This window comes from Dama dama, chromosome 28 (genome assembly GCF_033118175.1).
Source record: "Dama dama isolate Ldn47 chromosome 28, ASM3311817v1, whole genome shotgun sequence".
NCBI classification, from domain to species: domain Eukaryota; kingdom Metazoa; phylum Chordata; class Mammalia; order Artiodactyla; family Cervidae; genus Dama; species Dama dama.
Window position 1 is genome coordinate 25666473 of NC_083708.1, and position 19591 is coordinate 25686063.

A 19591-nucleotide genomic window follows, 5' to 3' on the forward strand; every position below is an offset into this window, starting at 1 on the left:
CTCCTGAGATCAATCTTTTGTCCTGTACCCTAGACTGTATGCTCTTCTATCTACTCGAGGCCATCATTCCAGCATTTCTCTCCTTTGTTTTTATATCATCAATTTTTCCCTTTCTACCACGTCACCTCCATCAGTAAATAAGAACACTAATATAATACCCCCATCTTCTGAAAAAAAAAGAAAAGAAAAGAAATGTCCTCTTGAATGCCCCATTCATTTAAGAGTTGCAGTATTCACTCTTGTTCTCTCTGGAATCATTTCCAGGTAGGGTCCTGCTTATGCCAATCAACTAAATCTGCTCTTGTCAAGGTCAGCAGTGACACTGAATTTGCTAAATCTAGTAGTCAAATCTCAGTCCTTATCTGATATAATGCTGATTTCGTTGATCACATTCCTTCCTTCTTGAAATAGTTTCTTCATTTGGCCTTTAGGACACAACTATCTCTTAGTCTTCTATCTATTTCACTGGCTACTTCTTCCTGGTCTCCCAAACTAAATGTTGGTTTGTCTGAGACCTGAGGCTTCAGACATCCTTTCTTCTTCATCCACACTTTTCCGCCACATAGTCTCATCCAGTTTCTTGTTTTACACACCATCCTAAGCTGCTGACACAAAGTTGTTACCTTTCCCCTGACTTTTAGATTTACTTCTCTACTAAGATCTCTGATTGGTATCTCAACATGTCCTAAACTAAACTGCTGATTCCTACCCTTCCCACAACCTACTCTTACAGTTTTCTCCAGCTCAGTATATAGCAACTCCATCCTTTTGGTTGGTCAGGTCAAAATTTGTGAAGTCATCCTGGATTCCTCTCTTTCTCTCATACCCCATGTCCAATCTGTCACAAACCTTGTTAGTCCTATCTTTATATCACACCCCAAATTCAACATCTCACCACCTCCACTACTAGAATCCTGGATTCTAAGCCAAAATCATCTCCCCAAAGAATTAATTCAATAGACTCCTAACTGGTCTACTTCCTTCCTCCCCATAGCGTCTATTTTCTATGCTACCCTCTCTCATCCAGCCCTTCAGTATGCACGTCACTAATGGCTCAGATGGTAAAGAATCTGCCTGCAAAGCAGAAGACCCGAGTTCGATCCCTGGGTTGGGAAGATCCTCTGAAGAAGGGAATGGCTACCCACTCCAGTATTCTTGCCTGGAGAATGCCACGGACACAGGAGCCTGGCGGGGTACAGTCCACGGGGTCACACACAGTCGGACACGACTGAGTGAATAACACTAAATGCCTCTAAAACCTGGCACCCTTGGTTGTTGACAGAATTAAGACAGACAGTTGAGACAGGCCCTGAACAACTTTTCGGGGTAGGGGATTCTTTATCAGTTGCGGTGTCAGGGAGGTTGTGATTTCATCATGGGATTGTTCTCACTCCCTAGCCATTTATCCTCACCTCCTAGTCCTCTAGTTGTGGCTAGCATCCAATCCTTCCAGTACTCTTTTCACGCCTAATTAATGTCCCCTTCCAACTCATTTTCCTTGTGCCCCCGTTAAAAATGTTTATAGATTGCTCGCTTGGAGGTAGAGTCTATCTCTTCCTCTAGTCCAGAGGCAAGATTTTGGTGCATTATGACATAACCCTCCCTCCTCCTCCATGCCACTCACTCTGCACCTCCCCAAGGAACTGCAAGCCCTTCCAAAGTTTGACGGAGTGCAGCTGAGCAGAGTTTAGCAAACAAGTAACGCATACCTAGATGCTCCAAGTACAGAGTCTCTGACGTGGGTGGTGCAATGTTCAACAGCTGCCACCGGGGCCAGAAAGGTGAAAGTCTGGATAGAAGGGTTGAGGAAAATCTGAGACAAAAACCTAGAAGGACGCAGAGGAGAAGGGGGAGGGAGGAGCTTCAGGGGCGGAGCTTCGGGGAGGCGCTTCAGGGGCGGAGCTTCGGGGAGGCGCTTCAGGGGCGGAGCTTCGGGAAGGCGCTTCAGGGGGAGGAGCTTCGGGGGCGGAGCTTCGAGCGGCGGTCCCGCGGCCGGCTAGGACCTGTTGGGATCCGCTACCGCATGGCTTCGGCCTCACCCGCTGCGACCATGTCGGGCCGCGGGGTCCGGAACCTGCTGCAGTTCCTGCGGCTGGTGGGGCAGCTCAAGGTGAGCGGGCGCCGGGAGGGCTGTCTGAGGTCGCGGCGGAGAGATGCCGGAGAGATGCCGGGGCCGGCCGCCGGGCAACCAGGCTTCCGGTCCCCTCCCGGCCTGAGGCCTGCCCGCCTCCTCGGTTCTCCGCGCCTCGTGGGGCCTGCAGAGGGAAGCCGTTCCAGAGGGATGCGGTTGTGCGTGAGAATCGCGGACGGAGGAGGCAAGTGCCGGGGTTGCTGGGCCCCACCCCAGGCCGGGCTGAGTCCGAGCCGCACTGGACCCCAGGGTCGGCCTGGCGCTCGGAGGGGCCCGGCCCCGGCGGCCTAGCGAGAGGTTTCTGAAGGGGAGCCGGCGAGGTGATGTGTGGTTCTCCAGGCTCGAGTCTCTGCCCCGAGTACATAGGAGGCTCATGACCCCACAACTGGGCTAACACAACTGGGAAGAACAGAACCCATTGATCCTGCAGGATTTGAGTGCCTAACATCTTTTGTGTGTTTTTTTTTAAGGAAGGATTTTATGTAGTCCACACTGAAGTTATATCCAAGGGGATCCTCCTTCCATCCTCCACCCCCATCCTGGCCACACCCAATAATGATTTTGCGGAGTTTCTCCAAGCTCCGAGCGGATTGTCGTTCCACTGTTACTATAGTATACAAACTTTAGACATGTCAAATCCCAAGGAGAAAAGACAGCCTCTCAGGATCACAGGGTGTGAAGGAATTAGAAATGCCTTATTTAACCCTCTCTGCTTCAGAATTTGGAAGTCTGTCACTTGTCCAAGTTCAGTGCTCTCATTTTATGTCTAAGGACTTGTGTATGTTCTGTACATGCAGACACCAGTAACACGGTTGGACTTACAGGTTGTATACGTGTGTGTATAAGGCACTCAGTCGTGTCTGACTCTTTGTGACCCTGTGAACTATAGCTAGCCAGGCGCCTCTGTTCATGGAATTCTCCAGGCAAGAATACTGGAGTGGGAGCCATTCCCTTTTCCAGGGATCTTCCCAACCAGGGATTGAACCCAAATCTCCTGAATTGCCCACAGATTCTCTACCATCTGAGCCACCAGGAAAGCCCTTCTATGCTGTGTATCTGTGGCTTATTCTTCCCTCTCTCTTTATCATTCTCTGACCTCACTCATTTATTTGATTCCAGATGTTTCTCCGTAAGTTGGTTAAACATTTTTTAATATGTACTGACACTGTGGCCCAGTGCTCTATTCCCTGGACTTCTCTTAAAGAGCATAGCAGACAGTTAAAATATGTATTCTTATCAATTTCCTTCTGTTCATTTTTATCAGAGAGTCCCACGGACTGGCTGGGTATACAGAAATGTCCAGAAGCCAGAGAGCGTATCAGATCACATGTACAGGATGGCAGTCATGGCTCTGGTGACCAAAGATGAACGTCTTAACAAAGACCGGTAAGCTGTGAACCTGGTGTCAGTTAGGGTCTCTGATCCATGGGAGTGCATGACTCTTCATGTATGAGGCCTATGTCCAATTCTTCTAGGTTAGTTAATAGTCAAGAAAAATTATTTGAGGCAAACCATACAGATTCAGGATGTGGGCAGGGGGACTGTGTGCTGCAGTTGTAAACTGCACTCTGGGTTTTCTCTTGGCAAGTGAAAGAGTCTGCCTTGGTCTCAAGGAAACATAAGTGTGATTTGAGGGTTTTCCAGGGCCTTGAAGGTAAGTGTTTTATGTCTAAAATCAGATCCAGACACTTTGTATTTTATTTAGCCCCTTTTCTGAATAGCAGCACTCTTTCATGAAGTGACTATTTGAAGTGGTGTGTGCAGGAAAGAACTGAGAAAGAGATATCCTGTCCCCTTAAGTCAACCAACAAGTGTTTAGAATGCTTTTTGAGCACAGGACAAAGTTTTCTAGCCAAACAGTATGAGGTAGTAAATAAAACCCAGATGAAGTACGCAGGCCCAGAGTGGCTTCTATACAAAGCACAAAATAAGTCATATTAGAAAACTACTCTAACAGGAGAAATCACCTGCTCTTGGGTGATCTTACTGGAGGGGGCAGAGTCTGAGTTGACCTCTAAAGGGTTGATTAGGTATAGAAGACACAGCATGTAAAGAGAAGGGCATGGAGACCAAATCTCTGATGATAGGGAAGTAAAGGTATGTTTTGGAAATGATAAGTCAATCCATCCGACTGAAGCAGAGGTTCATCTGGGAGTCTCAGGAGCCCTGTTACTCTGTAGATGGGGTAGAACTTAAGGGGATTTTTGGCACATGGTACAAGAGGAACATGGTGTCGAATGGAGATGTATAAGATGAACATGGTGTCGAATGGAGATGAACTTACGCATAGGCTACAATTTGAGCTAGATGAGAAAGCAGCTGCTAGCAGGGACACCTGCGAGTTCTTGTTCTGCTTTGTTGATGCTGGGAACATAAAGCAGACTGGCCCTCTGGGGCATTTATCTCATGAGCTGCCTTTGTTATCTTGATTATCCTAATCACTGATCCTTACCACTAACAGTCATAGTCATTTGTTGAATGAGCAACATGTTCCAGGAACATAAAGTAGTGAATTTAATTTTCATACCAAACTTAGGAAGTATTATTACCCCTTTCTTACAGACAATAAAATGAAGGCTGCAAAACTTAGCATTTAAGGAAATTAAGTGACTTGGCAAAGGGCACACAGCTAATAGATGTTAATTGCTGGATTCAAACTCAGATCTGTCCAGCTCTACCTGTTTCTCTATAAAGGGCTTCATTTTGACGTCTAACTAGTACATTTGGAAAATGATTTTTTTTTTAAGTGTTATATCGGTAAGTAAATGCTATAACCAGATCGCCTTCTTCTGGCTTTTTAATCTAAAGTTATCAGCCTTTTAAAGTAGTATTTAAGAGACCAGCTTTTTTTTTTTAATTCATGCTAACAACTTCCCTTGCATTCTCATGTTTTTGTGCTAAATATTAACTAGCAGTTTTGATTCAGATCTGTTGCAGGCTGGCAGAATATAATTACCTTTAGAAAATACTGCATTAAAATCCTCTGTGAGGCTGGAGGAAAAAAACTATATTATGTAACTTAAAGTAGTATAGAGAAGGAGTCTGTAGTGAGTATAATTCTGTGTAATTATTTCTTGCCTGGTCAGATGTGTACGCCTAGCCCTGGTTCATGATATGGCAGAATGCATCGTTGGGGACATAGCACCAGCAGATAACGTCCCCAAAGAAGAAAAACATAGGCGAGAAGAGGTCAGTGTTGACTGTTGACTCCACAAAAGAAAAACCCATTGCTGAAACAAAGGAAAACCAGAAAAACCCATTGCTGAAATGCAGCTAAGTTCACCAACCCTATTGCAGTAAGAGAGAGTACCTCCTTGACAGAGTCTTAGTATCTTGGGAAGGAAGATCAGGGGAGGGTATTTATAGAGTTGTAGGGCCTGGGCCTGAGGATGTTTGGATGGATCTTACAAGAGCGGCTACTGTCTTACAAGATGAGATTGCCCAGAGTTTAAACATAAAAGCTTTGGGTTGGTAGGGCTGGTGAGGCAAGGTCTTAGCAAGGGTCTTAAAGAGCAAGCTGTTAGTGCTTACTCTAGTTTGGATTGGTTTACAATCTTACCTTCCAGAAGTAAGGATTTTGTGGAATAAACAGTGATTTGGTTTTTGCTTGTTCTAAGCCTTAACACAGGGACAGGACGCTGTGTTGGTTTCATTTCTCACGGAGAGGCAGAAAAAAGGATCTGAACACAGGATATGTGCTATGGCTTTCATTCGAACCATGGAGAGAGCTGAAACTTGAAGGCATTCTCCATGCCAGTTAAGCTCTTTAGAGAGAAGTTCTATAAAACCCAGGAATAATAATTATTATAATTAGTATTTAGTAAGACAAGCCTGGTGGCCTACAGTCCATGGGTTTGCAAAAGGGTTGGGCACAAGTTACTGACTAAACAACAACAATAACAACAAATTTTAAATTAGTCTAATTTAGTGATTAAAAAATTTAAAGATTTTTATTAGTAAGAAATGACATCAATTAAACAGAGTCTGCTGATTTGAAGTCTTAGAACCAGAGCCCAGAGACAAAGAGGAAGATGTATTTGAAGCAGAGATTGGAAAATTCAGGAAGGTTTTTTTTTTTTTTTAAAGCTGAGTGGATGGTTCCCAATTCAGGGATTGTTGCAAGCTGCTTTTCTTGTAAGCCAGAGGGATTGATCCTAAATGTCTTTAAGTCAACAGATCCTTCATCAAGATGGTTTAACGGGGAAGGTCCTTCTTGGGGGAAGGGTGTGGCCAAGGCTCAGTAGCCAACAGGATTTTTTCCCTTTTTGAGGCAAGAAGATCCACAGCGAATCTCAATTCAGGAGTTCCAACACACCATAAATTATGGGAACAAGGGAGATAATAGGGAATGTGGTCATCCTATAAATACAGGTCCAGAACACATGAGCATCAGTACAGTTTTTAAAAAGGGGAGGAGCTAAGGAAATGTTTCTCTGTAGGAATCTAGACTGTGGTGAACAAAGAATTCCTGGGTTGTTTGGTTGATACAAAAAGAAACCAGTTAGTTCAAGATACTGAGTTGCAGGGACTCTCCTGGTGGCGCAAAGCAGGGAGCCTGGGTTTGATCCCTGGTCACGGAACTAGATCCCGCATGTCACAGTGAAGCTCCCCTGTGCCGCAACTAAGACTGGGAACAGCCAAATAAATTAAAAAAAAAAAAAAAAGATACTGAATTGCAGAAAGGAATTAGCCCCAAACCAGAGGATGCTGGGTGTTGACGTATGGCATAGAGGAAAAGACTCCTCAATTGTATAGCACGTTTCGGGATGTATGTAGTTTCATGCAAGGGGAATTTAGACATTGTGGAGGAGAAATCACAGGCTGAAGATCCATAGGGTGATCTGAAACCTTAAAGTGACCAGAGGAAGAAGACACTTCCCCTGTGGGCACCCAAGGAGTGTCAGGTTCACTCCACCGAGGAACGAGTCAGAACATTCTGAAGAAGGAACAGTTCAGTAGGAGGGATCTCCAACGCCTGGCGACAGAGTAAACCTACCTCTGTCCTGACGGAGGCTGAGTCCTGGCTAGTGGCGCCCCCTGGAGGGGCATCGAGGGGACTTGCCACCCAGAGTGCTGGATGCCATATCTGGGCAGTGATGAAAAGCCCTCTCAGCCTCATTAAACCTCCTGGCTGGTGCCCACCCCGTCTGATTCACAGGAGAATAAATATCATCATCAGAAAGGACGGGAAAACATCTTTAAGAACCACAAGTTCTTGGACAAGAAACCAAAGGCTTGGGAAGCGCCGATCCTTCATTGCTTCTTCCTCCGCTCATTAGGATTTGGGAACAGAGAGAAAGATGTGGGCGGTGAACAACTCGTTATGCAGATGGTGTTTAGGGATGAGGTTTGGATGTCTGAACCATGCCTTAAGATAATTAACTGAGGGTTTCTTGGCTCCTTGAGGTGAAAGACACATACTGGACCAGGAAGTGTCATTTGCCCAGAGGCTAGTCCACTGTATCCAGAGGGCTTTAAACCCAAGTAAGAGGGAGGGAAAATATTTGATAACCCTGGAAGGCTGATTGTCTCAGAGGAAAGTAGGTACTAAGATAAAAGGGAAAATGAGGGTATAGAAGAGAAAATTTAGAGGGTAGGGGCAAAAACAATGCTTGTAGACTGACTCCCCTCCTAAACAGGATAAAATAAACTTTACGTTATAAACCAAGATGGTAAATGATGCCTAGTAAGGATCATTAAGAAATAGTGGAATGGAGCTTGAGACTGGAATACAGCAATAACAGGTTATTATATTCTTTTGCAAAGGGAAAAGTTACTAAGAGAACAGAGTCATGATACATATGTATATACATACCTGACAGTTAAAGTTGCTGAAGAACTAGAGGTTAACAGGGGAAAGAACCATTTATTATGGGAGTGAACATGGCGAGATGGAGAAAGTGAAACATAGAGTGAGTATTTTATAGACTCCTTACCCAGTTCCAGATAATAAGTACTTTATATATAGTGACTATTTCATCCTCAGAGCAACCCCTTCAGGTAGGAACCCCTATTTACCTCATTTTATAGATGAGAAACCTGAAAGACAAAGATGTATGTTGCTCAGGATTCCGCAGCTAGTAAATGGCAAGCTGGGTTTCAGACCGCATCTCCATCTAAAGTTTGTCATTAGCTCTTGCACTGTGCAGCGTCACCAGTGATGTGTGAGTGATGAATACTGCTTTCTGGGCGCTTAACATTTCATTCAGCTCAGAATTTCAGGCAAATTCTTGACATGCTTTGCTAACAGGAAGAAGCTAGGGAAATTATCACTCTAAATCTGTGTGTGAACAAGGCAAAACTCAGTTTAGAAGCGGGAGTGGCAGGGCTCGCAATCAAGAAGGGAAAGGCTGGTATCTTCAGACCCTTGTCCTGGACTTCAGCGAAGTCAGTTTCAGAGGGTCATTTAAAAAGGGCCTGATTCTGTGGCTGCTGCTGCTAAGTCGCTTCAGTCGTGTCCGACTCTGTGCAACCCCATAGACAGCAGCCCACCAGGCTCCCCCGTCCCTGGGATTCTCCAGGCAAGAATACTGGATTCTGTGGCACAGGCTGCCAAACAAGGAATAACAGCTAAGGGTCTCAAATGCAATCCTGATGTATAATAACAAATGGTGTCAATGAGTTTAGATCCAGAAAAATCACTGCTCGGCTTCAGAAAGAGAGCAAAATATATTTGTTTGTTATGTTTTGTTTTTTAAAGAACATTGTGATTTTAGTCAACAGGAAGCTTGTTTATAAGTCAATGTGATTTCCAACTCAGTCTTGGGCTGTACTTATAGAGCATTTACCATGATGGACACTGGTTCCATTGTGTTTTGACTGGGTCAGACCACCCATCAATCACTATATTCAGTGCTGGGTGTATCACTTTAAAGGGAATAAAATAATTTCTTGTCAGAGCAGGACTTCTAAGTTTGTATTCGAAGAGTTTAGATTTTGATATGTCTCTGTACATATATGTTATTCAGTTCATTCCTTTCATACAAAAGCAATGGGCAAATGTTTCTATAACAGGGGAGAGAAAAGTGATCTATTTGTAGAGACATTTTTAAATTTTGAAAATGCAGGGTTTTTTCTCAAGTATTTTGCTGAGATTTATGAAAAAGAAACAAGGGAGAATGCAAGTACAAAATACCCAAAATTTCATACCACTAAGGGTGGTATGATGCTACAAGCCATTCAAGATGACAACGCTACTTACAAGAGCAGACCATTGACACTGGCCTGTATGGTTTGCTCTGAAAGTGGTTGCGCTCTACAACTTTTTTTTCCTCCCCGTTATAGTTATATATAAAATACTCACTTTTATTTTTATTGCTTTTTACCATTTCACCATTTGATTTTAGTAAGACCTTGCCCCTTTTATATAAGCACTTTGCCAAAAATGATTCTTAAAACAGTATTCTTTTCAGGGAGCCTAAGCTCTGGCCAAACGAACTGGAGCAGATTAAGAGGTGGAGGATGATGATAGGAGGAGAGTGAAGGAGTTGGAAGCCATTTGAGAGCAGGTTGCAGACCTCATGCCCCCAAAATGGGATATTTGAGGATTTTGGAGCAACAGAGAAGTGAAGGAGAAGATGGAATAAGAGGGGCTCTTGGGACTTTGGAGATTAGAAATACGTACTGAACACCCTCCGTTCTCTCACTGTCTCGTCTCAGCGTTTCTGTGCGTTTTGGCTCTCTGAACTCTACTCCGGGGCTTCTCTCCCTCGATCTCATCATGCAGCTGGTCCCTGAGTGGCTGGTTAGAGTTACATGCCTATCCCTTGGACCAGTCACTGGCCACAGAGATTCTAGGCTGCTGGGTTACCACCCACCTGATTGACATTGTGTTTTTGTGAGGGAGGAAGACAGGAGGGGTAGGGTTAGGCATAGTGGAAGAACTTGCAGGGACAATTTTCAGCTTGATATGAGACATTGGTACTTCCTACTAATGCTGCCTAAAGTCCGTTTGAGCAGCCTCTTGGGGTGCTAGGTTCCCACCATGAGGCTTGTGTGTGGAGGGAGGACTCAAGTTCCCAGTGATGCTGCTGGAGGGTTTGGTGCACATGGATAGTTTGGCTCGCTACCCTGTAACATCCCTTCTCAGCCTTTGAGTCTGTGAACTTAGCAAAATGCTGTCTTGTAATTTCCTTTATGTTAGTGACAATGGCTGCCCATTTGTGTAGTGCTTTACATCTTGCAAATAAAAACATTAACAACAGAAAGTGAACATAATGGTATACCAAAAGTTTATTTGAGCTTCGTAATTCACTGATACTTTCCTGTTCTCCCCACAGTCAGATTTGTTTTGAACTATAGTACTTAACTGTTGAGGGCTTCCCCAGCGGCTCAGCAGTAAAGAATCTGCCTGCAATGCAGGAGACGCAAGAGATGAGGATTTGATCCCTGAGTTGGGAAGATCCCCTGGAGGAGGGTATGACATCCCACTCCAGAATTCTTGACTAGAGGATCCCATGGACAGGGGAGCCTGGTGGGCTACAGTCCATCAGGTCACAGAGAGCCTAATACAGCTGAAGCGACTGAGCACACACTTACGGCTGAAATGTACATGCATGTTGGGACTCGTCCACAAGATCTAAAGTCTTTGGCCTCACTTCTGGTCTTTCTATAATCATCTCACACCCTGCTTATTGTCCTTGATTGTGTCTGGTGTGCTGCAGGCCACAACATAAGTGCTCCTGAGTAAATACATATAAATAAAGACATTATTTAATGTACACAGCTGCCCTCCTGGTTAGCCTAAATCTTCTCCAATATTCTGCTGCCCCTTTGGGAGTTATTTGGAAGAGTGTGAGTCCATTATTTGGCATTTGTAGATGAGTTGTTAACTAACAAGTGTGAACCTGATTAAAATAACGATTCGATCTTTCAGGAAGCAATGAAGCAGCTAACCCAGCTCCTCCCCGAGGATCTCCAGAAGGAGCTCTATGAACTTTGGGAAGTAAGTGTATACACTGGGTTGCTTTTTATTGTAACTGAATTTATGTGACCTGTCAGTGTTTTAGTTGCCTTAGACTATCTTACATGCCATGTCTAATGTACCTGCTTTCTGGGTTGCGTGTTTCTCACCTCCCAGCTGCTGTAGGTGACTGTCAGGGCTGATAGAAATGTTTCTTCCTTCCACGTTCCGCATTTCCCTTCTCACCATAATGCCTGGTACAAATACTGACTCAGACCCCCTGAATTTCCTAATGCATTGGTCTCATCCTCCACCCTGCCAGCCTCACACCCACCCACCCACCCATCTCTGGTCCTTGAGAGAAATGTGGGCTTTGGGGTCGTTCAGAGCTGGGTTCCCACCTCACCGCTTCCTGGCTCAGTGACCATGGGCTCATTCGCCTCCATGAGTCAGCTGCCCGTCTGTGAAACCCATGAGGGTGGTTAGGGTTGCGTGAGGTCAAGGGCAGAGGTGCCGAGGAGCCCAGCACAGAACGTGGGCCCTGTCGGGGCTCAGTGCCTCCCTGGTGCTGCTGATAGCAGAGACTGCCGAGGCAGGTGGCTCCAGGGAAGGGGCAGGCTTCGTGCTCCTCTTGTCCCCTCCCAGTGGGAAGGGAAACTAACATCCCTGCCTCCGGCAGTTTCTCACTTCCTCCAACCACCTCTTCCCCCACCTTCCTTGCTTGAGCCCCTAGCCCCTCCTCACTCTGGGGTAGCTCTGCCTCATAGTTCTGGAGGCTGGAAGCCCAGATCATGGTGTGGGCAGGGCTGTGTTCCCTGACGGCTCTAGGGGAAGATTCCCTCCTTGCCTCTCCCCGGCTTCTTAGTGATGCCTCGTCCAGCTTTGGCAGCCTTGCCTCTAAACACATTTCTCCAGGCTCTGCCTGCATAGTCAGATGTTGTTCCCCGCCCCCCCCCCCCCCACCCCGGCCATGTCTGTGCAGGCGTGCTGAATCACTTCAGTCGTGTCTGACTCTTTGTGACCCCATGGACTGTAGCCCGCCAGGCTCCTCTGTCCATGGGATTCTCCAGGCAAGAATACTAGAGTGGGTGGCCATGCCCTCCTCCAGGGGAATCTTCCCGACCCAGGAATCGAACCTGCATTGCCTGCATTACAGCTGGATTCTTTACCACTGAGACACCAGGGAAGCTGCCTGAGCCACCTCCCCACCCCCACCCCCCGCCCTGTGTCTGTATCTGGGCCCAATTCCCCCTTGTAAGGATGTTGGTTATTAGATTAAGATCTGTCCTAATCCACTATGACTCTTTCTTAATTTGATTACATCTGCAAAGACTGTTTCCAAATAAGATCACATTCATAGATTACAAGTAGATTTGAACTTTGTGGGAACACTATAAACAGAGAACAGCTCTCATATTACACATTTTAAAAATCATGTTCAGTATTAACACTTTGGCTTTGGTATGAGATTTCCAGGCTCCTCTGTTCACTAGCTGTGTGATCTTGGGCAACTTACGGTACCTCTCTGTATGTCAATTTCCTCATCTACAGAATGGCACTAATAATAGTATACCCATATTACAGGGTTGTATGGCAATCAAATTAATTAGTATGTTAAGCAGTTGGAAAGCTTCCCTGGTGGCCCAGTGGTAAAGAATCCACCTGCCAATGCAGGAGACACTGGTTCCATCTCTGGGTCAGGAAGATAGCCTGGAGAAGGAATTCACAACCCACTCCAGTATTCTTGCCTGAGAAATCCCATGAACAGAGGAGTCTGGCGGACTGTCATTCATGGGGTTGCAAAAGAGTCAGACACGACTTAGCTACCAAACAATGATGACAATGCAGTTAGAATATTGCCTGACATATATAGTTTGCTCTGTTTTTCTGTCTCCAGTCCCTATGGTCTGATTTTATTTCAGAAAATAGGGTCATTCTGAACCCAGGGAACTTCGAATAGTACTGGTTACATAGAAAATGGCAGTTGAATTGATTTCTGAAATGTAAATCACTGCTGTTCACCAGTAACAACAGCTTTTGGCCCAAAGGGTCACGTCTAGTTAAAGCAATTAAATATCCTTAATTATAATTTATCATTTGCCATAGAAGCATGAAATCACATTTCAGTAAGTCAAGAGAAAGCATTTTCACTTTTTCCTCAAAGTATCACAGAAGGCTGTCCACTCTTCCACCTGAGTTTTGCTTTAAAGAAAGAAAGAGCCTTTTGAATCCCAAGGCAGAGTAGGAGCCACTCCCCGCCACATGCCCAACACCTGGCACATACACCTGCCTTTGAATTGTTTCCCAGCCTGCAGCTGAAGATCCAGCTGGATTAAAAAGTACTCCTTCAAAAGGTCCCTGGAGAAGGAAATGGCAACCCACTCCAGTATTCTTGCCTGGAGAATGGTGGGCTACAGTCCATGGGGTTGCAAAGAGTCAGACATGAACTGAGCGTGCAAGCACTTCAGGTCTCCCTGTTGTGTCCTCCAAAGTACAAGGGTAGTATTTCGGTGGGGAGTTTGATGCGCAGCAGTATGAGGGTCCTGGGTCCCAGAGGGAGAGTCACTAAGGTGGGAACGCATGACATGCAGAAGATTAACTTTATGTCTGCACTGTGGTCTAGGCCGGCCTTTCTCCGAGGGAGACAGGAAACCTTTGACCTTCTTCGCCTTTGCTCCCTCTCTTCCCTTTGGTCCTCCATGTTGAAGACCTAGAACTTGTATATCTTTCCTGCCTGAAACCCTTACCCTTCTGTTGCTCTGCAAACCCGCACCAGAGCTGCATCTAATAAAAACCAAAAAACCATCAGTGATTCACAACACATCACCCTGGCGAGAGAAAGCACGGCAGATTGATTGTCTAGGGTGGAATTACAAATGAGGACCTGACAGAGAAGTCAGCTGGGAACACTCTGGTCTCAATGAATATGCTCTGCGGCCGTGACTGGGACAGCGGTTGTGTGACAGGTGTGCTCCAAGAGGCAGACTGCCTGTCGCTTCTCGTTCCGGCTCGGCACCGAGGAGGGAGGGCCACTGCCACAGGGAAAGGTAAAGAAGCTGCTTCCTGCCCGCTGCCTTCACCGCCTCCCTGCCACCAACACGTGCACATGCACCCGGCAGAGAGTTCTCAGAATGGCTGTATCCTCAAGAGTCATAACCCAGAGGGATGTGATTAGCACCTCTCTATTCTGAAAACAAGGACAGAGCTTCCCAGTGTAGAGTGGAAACCAAAACTAAAGGAACAAGCAAGAAACTCACTTCAAAAGGAAAAGGAAGCCTGACGTTAAACGGAGAGGGAACTAATTTGAGAAGCATAAAATGAAATATTGTTGTTGTTTAGTTGCTCAGTCATGTCTGACTCTTCTGCAGCCCCATGGCCTGTAGCCCAGCAGGCTCCCCCGTCCGTGGGGTTCTCCAGGCGAGAATACTGCCATGGGCTGCCATGTCCTCCTGTAGAGGATTTTCCCAACCCAAGGATCGAACCCACAGCTCCATGCTTCCTGCGTAGCAGGCAGATTCTTTACTGCTGAGCCATTGGGGAAGCCCCAAGATGAAATATTAACTTGAAATTAATACTCAGAATCTGGATTAAAGAATAATGATCTTGAAGACAAGTTACTAAACAGGAAGGAAAATGTTTGGACGTGCCCATGTGAACACATGAGACTTTGCAGGCATCGGGTGGACTAGATAGAGCTGTGAGCGCCCACACGGAACATGGGTGTTAAGCTGTGGAATTGTGTGTGAATAGTCTCTGTGGCGGTTTTGTATACAGTGGAGAAGTGTGGCCAGTGGAGAAAGTGCTTTTAGCTGTGACTGATTTCAGGTACCAGATTTTCCTGACATAACCTATCATGTGGGCCTCCCAGGTGGCCTAGTCGTAAAAAACCTGCCTGCCAATGCAGAAGACGTAAGAGATGCGGGTTCAATCCCTGGGTCGGGAAGATCCCCTAGAAGAGGAGATGACAACCCACTCCAGTATTCTTGCCTGGGAACCCCGTGAACAGAGGAGCCTGGTGGGCTGCATCCATAGGGTCGCAAAGAGTCAGACACGACTGAAGCGACTTAGCACCCACACGTGCAGCCCTAATCATGCTGCTTTAATTGTCCCTTTACTTAGGAATACGAGACCCAGTCTAGTGCAGAAGCCAAATTCGTGAAGCAGCTGGACCAGTGTGAGATGATTCTTCAGGCATCTGAATATGAAGACCTTGAGAACAAGCCCGGGAGACTGCAGGACTTCTACGACTCCACAGCAGGTACGCAGCGCTGATTTCAACAAGCACCATTTCAGTTTGGCTTCACTTGCTCCTAGTGTAATGACTAATACTACCTTACGGAAGTCCATGGTTGTTCAACCCTCCTCTGACCCTTTCATATGGAGCATGAGAAGAAAATGGTGGGATTCATGGTGGGAGGCTACCTAATGCAAGAGAGCCTTGCCGCCCTGGAGTCTGAGCGCCAGATTCCCGTCACACATACTGGCTGTGTGCTCCCGGGCGGTCTCCTGACCTCTCTGTGTCCTTCCTGAAAAATGGAAGTCATAGTACCCTACTCGATCTATAGGTTGGTTTTGAGATTTAAGAGAGATGATGAATATCAAAGTACTTTATGTCAGTGCTTAATAGATGGAAGGTCATATAAGGTGGAAATAGAGATTTAAAAAGAGAAAACTCCAGACAGCAAAGTCACCATTGTCTCTGTAGCCCTTCAGAGCACAGGCCTGTAACTGCTTGGGTTTGAATCCTGGTTCTGCCATGTTCAGCTTAGGTAACCTCCAGTAGATTACTTCACGTAGTTCTGGGTCTTTATTTCCTTATTCTTGGGGCTTTCTGTGTAACTCAGTAAAAGCATCTGCCTGCAATGTGGAAGACCTGGATTCAATTTCTGGGTGGGGAAAATCCCCTGGAGAAGGAAATGGCAACCCACTCCAGTATTCTTGCTGGGAGAATCCCATGGACAGAGGAGCTTGGCACACTATAGTTCATGGGATTGCAAGAGTTGGACATGACTTAGTGCTTTTCTTCTTTCTTCCTCATTTTTAAATTGAGGATGATTATAGAGTCTACTTTATAAGGTTGAGGATATATGTGAAGTGTTGAGAAGAATGCTTGGCAGTAAGCCTTGGCTGTCTTCATTTCGGCACAACCTCTGCAGCGAGGAGCCGGGGCACTGACAGGGGGCTCCTGTTGCTCCCTGGAATAGAGCTCCAGCTCTCTTCCCCCGGAGTTCCCCAGGCTCAGCTGAACCTCCATCTCTCCTGAGAGAACTGTTAGAGATGGCCTTGCTGTGACCTCTCCCGACCCTTTTGTGGCCCCATCAAGTCCAGGAAAGTCCCAGCTCCAAAATAAGCTCCCAGATCTGATGTGCATTATAATGGGGTTGATTTGATTTTCCTTCTGTCTCTTCAGCTCACTTACCTCTGCCCCAGGCAAGGCCCTCATTGTTTCTATATGGATGGCTGTTATAACCACCTGATTTAATCTCCCAGGCCCAGGAGTTCACCCTGCACATCTGAGTGCTTTCCTCCTTTGTAGATCTAGATATCATCACATCTTTGCTTTGTGGCTTTCCTCTTCCTTGAAAATAAAATCTTTATATTTCTTGTACTTCCCGGGTGGTGCAGTGGTAAAGAATACTCCTGCCAGCGCAGGAGATGCAAGAGACACGGGTTCAATCCCTGGGTTGGGAAGATCCCCTGGAGTTAAGGAATGGCAACCCACTCCAGTATTTTTGCCTGGAAAATTCCATAAACAGAGAAGCCTGGCGGGCTGCAGTCCATGGGGCCACAAAGAGTCAGACACAACTGAGTGTCTGAGCTCAAACAGCTCTGCAGTCTAAGGCCGTTCAACTCTCTGGTTTCCTTTCTCAGTCCTCCCTGTCACAACTAAGTGTTCCTTCTTTTTGCTCAACCTGCGCGTGGTCCAGAGCATGCCACCGTGATGTTGCAGTCTGACTTGCATTCTCCATTATGATGTTCCTAGTTGGGTTTCTTCCCAAATCCCCGTCTGTTCACCCCACCCTATGGTAAGCTGTTTGAGGGCCATGACCAGCTTTGTCTCCTCTGTCCTTGAAGTAAGTGGTGCTCAAAATGTTTGACTTCAGTTAAATAGAATAACACTGTAAACCAGGAGTCGGTCAACTATAACCCATGGGCCAAACGGGCCTGCTTGTTTGTGTAAATAAAGTTTTATTGAAACAGCCACAGTCTTTATGTATTGTCTATGCTGCTTTTGTGCTACGACCACAGAGTTGAGTAGTTGGCCACAAAGGCTAAATGGTTCACAAAGCCCGTAATATTTACTCACTCCTCACAAAAAAGGTTTGCCAACCGTGTTAGAAGCATTGATCGGGTTCCCAGATAGCATCTTCTTCCCAATAAGGTCGTAATCAGGTTTGTGTTGTGCTTTACATATTAATTAACACTGTTATCCTCGGATGCATTCACAATGAAAAAAATAGAAAATGAAACATGAGAATACTGATAGAATCCAAAAATATGGGAGCCGGAAGGATCATCTGGTTTAAGCTCCACATTTTACTGAGCAAGAAACTGAACCTAGAAGGTGGGTGCTGAGCCACAGCTGTGTTTGAGATGAAAACGCACTGCACTTTCTCCTCTGGTGCACTACTAGTGAACAGTCAATAAATATAAAAAGTGTAACCAATGTAAGAAAGATTTCTCACCATTTTGCTTGCCCTGGTTTGGACAGGATGGTCATGGTGGAAAACATAAGAAGAGGTCAGATTCTGGATATATTTTGAGGGTAGAGTCAACAGGGTTTATATATGGGGGTGTTTGTAAGAGGAGCCTGAGGATTATGGACTTGCCACTAGATTGGGCTTCCCTGGTGACTCAGTCGGTAAAGAATCCACCTGCAAGGCAGGAGACCTGATTTCCATCCCTGGGTTGGGAAGATCCCCTGGAGGAGGGCATGGCAACCCACTCCAGTATTCTTGCCTAGATAATTCCATGGACAAAGGAGCCTGGTGGGTTACAGTCCATGGGGTCCCAAAGAGTCGGACACAGCTGAGCGACTAAGCTCACACACACACTAGATGGGAAAGATGGGAGAAAATCAGGGGTCCCAGAAGCCAAGGAAAGAAAGTTTCAAGAGGGCAGGAGTAGCCATCAGATTGAGCAGCGTGGAACTGACCGGTGTCCTTGGTAAGAGCAGTTTTGGTGGAATGATGTTAAGTCTGACGGCCAGCCTTTACACAGTGAGACAGAGGGTGACCTGGAAACAACACGGAGCACGGAGAACAGGCCCCGGCTTGGTGCTAAGAGCGGCGTGAGACAGAAAACAGCCAGCAGTGGGGGAGCTACAGGGAAAGCTGCACCACAGGACCAGCCAGGCGTCAGGTAGGCCAAGAAAGTGAAGGGGACATTAAGCAAAGAGATGGCGCATAGGGAATAAATGGGATAGAGTTCACTGCGGAATGAACAGTAAGCAGCAAAAGGCACTGGCAAGAGGAGACCGTCAGGGAAAAGACAGTGGGCTTAGCATCGCCCCTGCTAGCCACTGTCCACCTAAGATAGCTCGGAGCTCGGTTACTGCCCAGGGCAGAAGTCCAGGGAAAGCCAAGGGGCCGGGAAGACAGGAAAGACCAGCTGGTTTCAGGGTAAATGTTTGCATTCTTGTTGGCAAGCAAGGGGACAGCCTGGACCCACTGGTCTTCCTGCTAGTCTTTTCGTATGTAGGTGCTTGAAAGTGAAAGTGTTAGTTATGTCTGGTTCTTTATGACCCCATGGACTGTAGCCCGCCAGGCTCCTCTGTCCATGGGATTCTCCAGGCAAGAATACTGGAGTGGGTGGTCATTTCCTTCTCCAATGTAGGTGTTTGGTTCCCCACAACTGCAGATTCAGAATGGCCAGAGGCTGTTCTCAGATGTTCCCAGAGAGGGCTCCAACCTCCCAGAGTTTCCCTGGAGTTCCCAGTAAAGGTTGCTTGGTGCAGTTTTCCCCAGCTCTGCCTGAGCTGCAGTTCTTTTCCTATTTCTCATCTTTACTCTCCGTTACATCTGGGGTGACAAAAAGTGAGTTCTGAGTGGTTGCCTTCAGCACCTCTCCAGGACCTGGGATTGTATCATCTGTGTTGGAGGGAAGTGTGGGTCAGATCACAGAACTGAGCCCCTGGCAAGCCCTAGGATCCAGCTGGAGAAATTGATGTGTTCTCTTGTCATTATTTCTTCCTCCATCTTCTTGCCTTGCAGGAAAATTCAGTCACCCGGAGATAGTCCAGCTTGTTTCTGAACTTGAGGGAGAAAGAAACGCTAACATAGCCAGCGCCGCCAGTGAGCCACGCTCCTGAGATGTCCCCTGCGCTGCTGCCCTCGTGGAGCAAACACTTCAGTTTTCTGTCTCATGGTTTTTTGTTTTGCCACTGTTGGTCTGTTGATTTTCCCAGATGTGTTTATTTTCAATTGCCTGCACTCCAGCAAGAAACGCGATTACAGTTTGGATAATAAAAGAAGCTACAGAATGTGGTCACGAAAATGTCATGGATGGAGACTTGGAGGCTGGCGGGGGTGGGGAGGGGTGGTTTGAACTAAATAAAA

At 46.3% G+C, this 19591-nt stretch overlaps 1 protein-coding gene across 1 annotated transcript; it reads left to right on the plus strand.

Moving 5' to 3' along the window:
- The first annotated feature begins 1959 nt into the window (after positions 1 to 1959).
- On the plus strand, positions 1960 to 19575 carry HDDC2 (HD domain containing 2). The gene is made up of 6 exons (XM_061131508.1): positions 1960 to 2110; positions 3396 to 3517; positions 5218 to 5320; positions 11007 to 11075; positions 15153 to 15291; positions 19247 to 19575. The coding sequence occupies exons 1-6, from the start codon at positions 2024 to 2026 to the stop codon at positions 19342 to 19344; spliced, it is 618 nt and encodes a 205-aa protein (XP_060987491.1). The 5' UTR covers positions 1960 to 2023; the 3' UTR covers positions 19345 to 19575.
- Positions 19576 to 19591: the final 16 nt, after the last annotated feature.

Coding starts and splice junctions, on each gene's coding strand:
- HDDC2 (XM_061131508.1), top strand. CDS start 2,024: ATGGCTTCGGCCTCACCCGCTGCGACCATGTCGGGCCGCGGGGTCCGG. Junction 2,111..3,395: donor GGCTGGTGGGGCAGCTCAAG/GTGAGCGGGCGC, acceptor CATTTTTATCAG/AGAGTCCCACGGACTGGCTG. Junction 11,076..15,152: donor AGCTCTATGAACTTTGGGAA/GTAAGTGTATAC, acceptor CCCTTTACTTAG/GAATACGAGACCCAGTCTAG.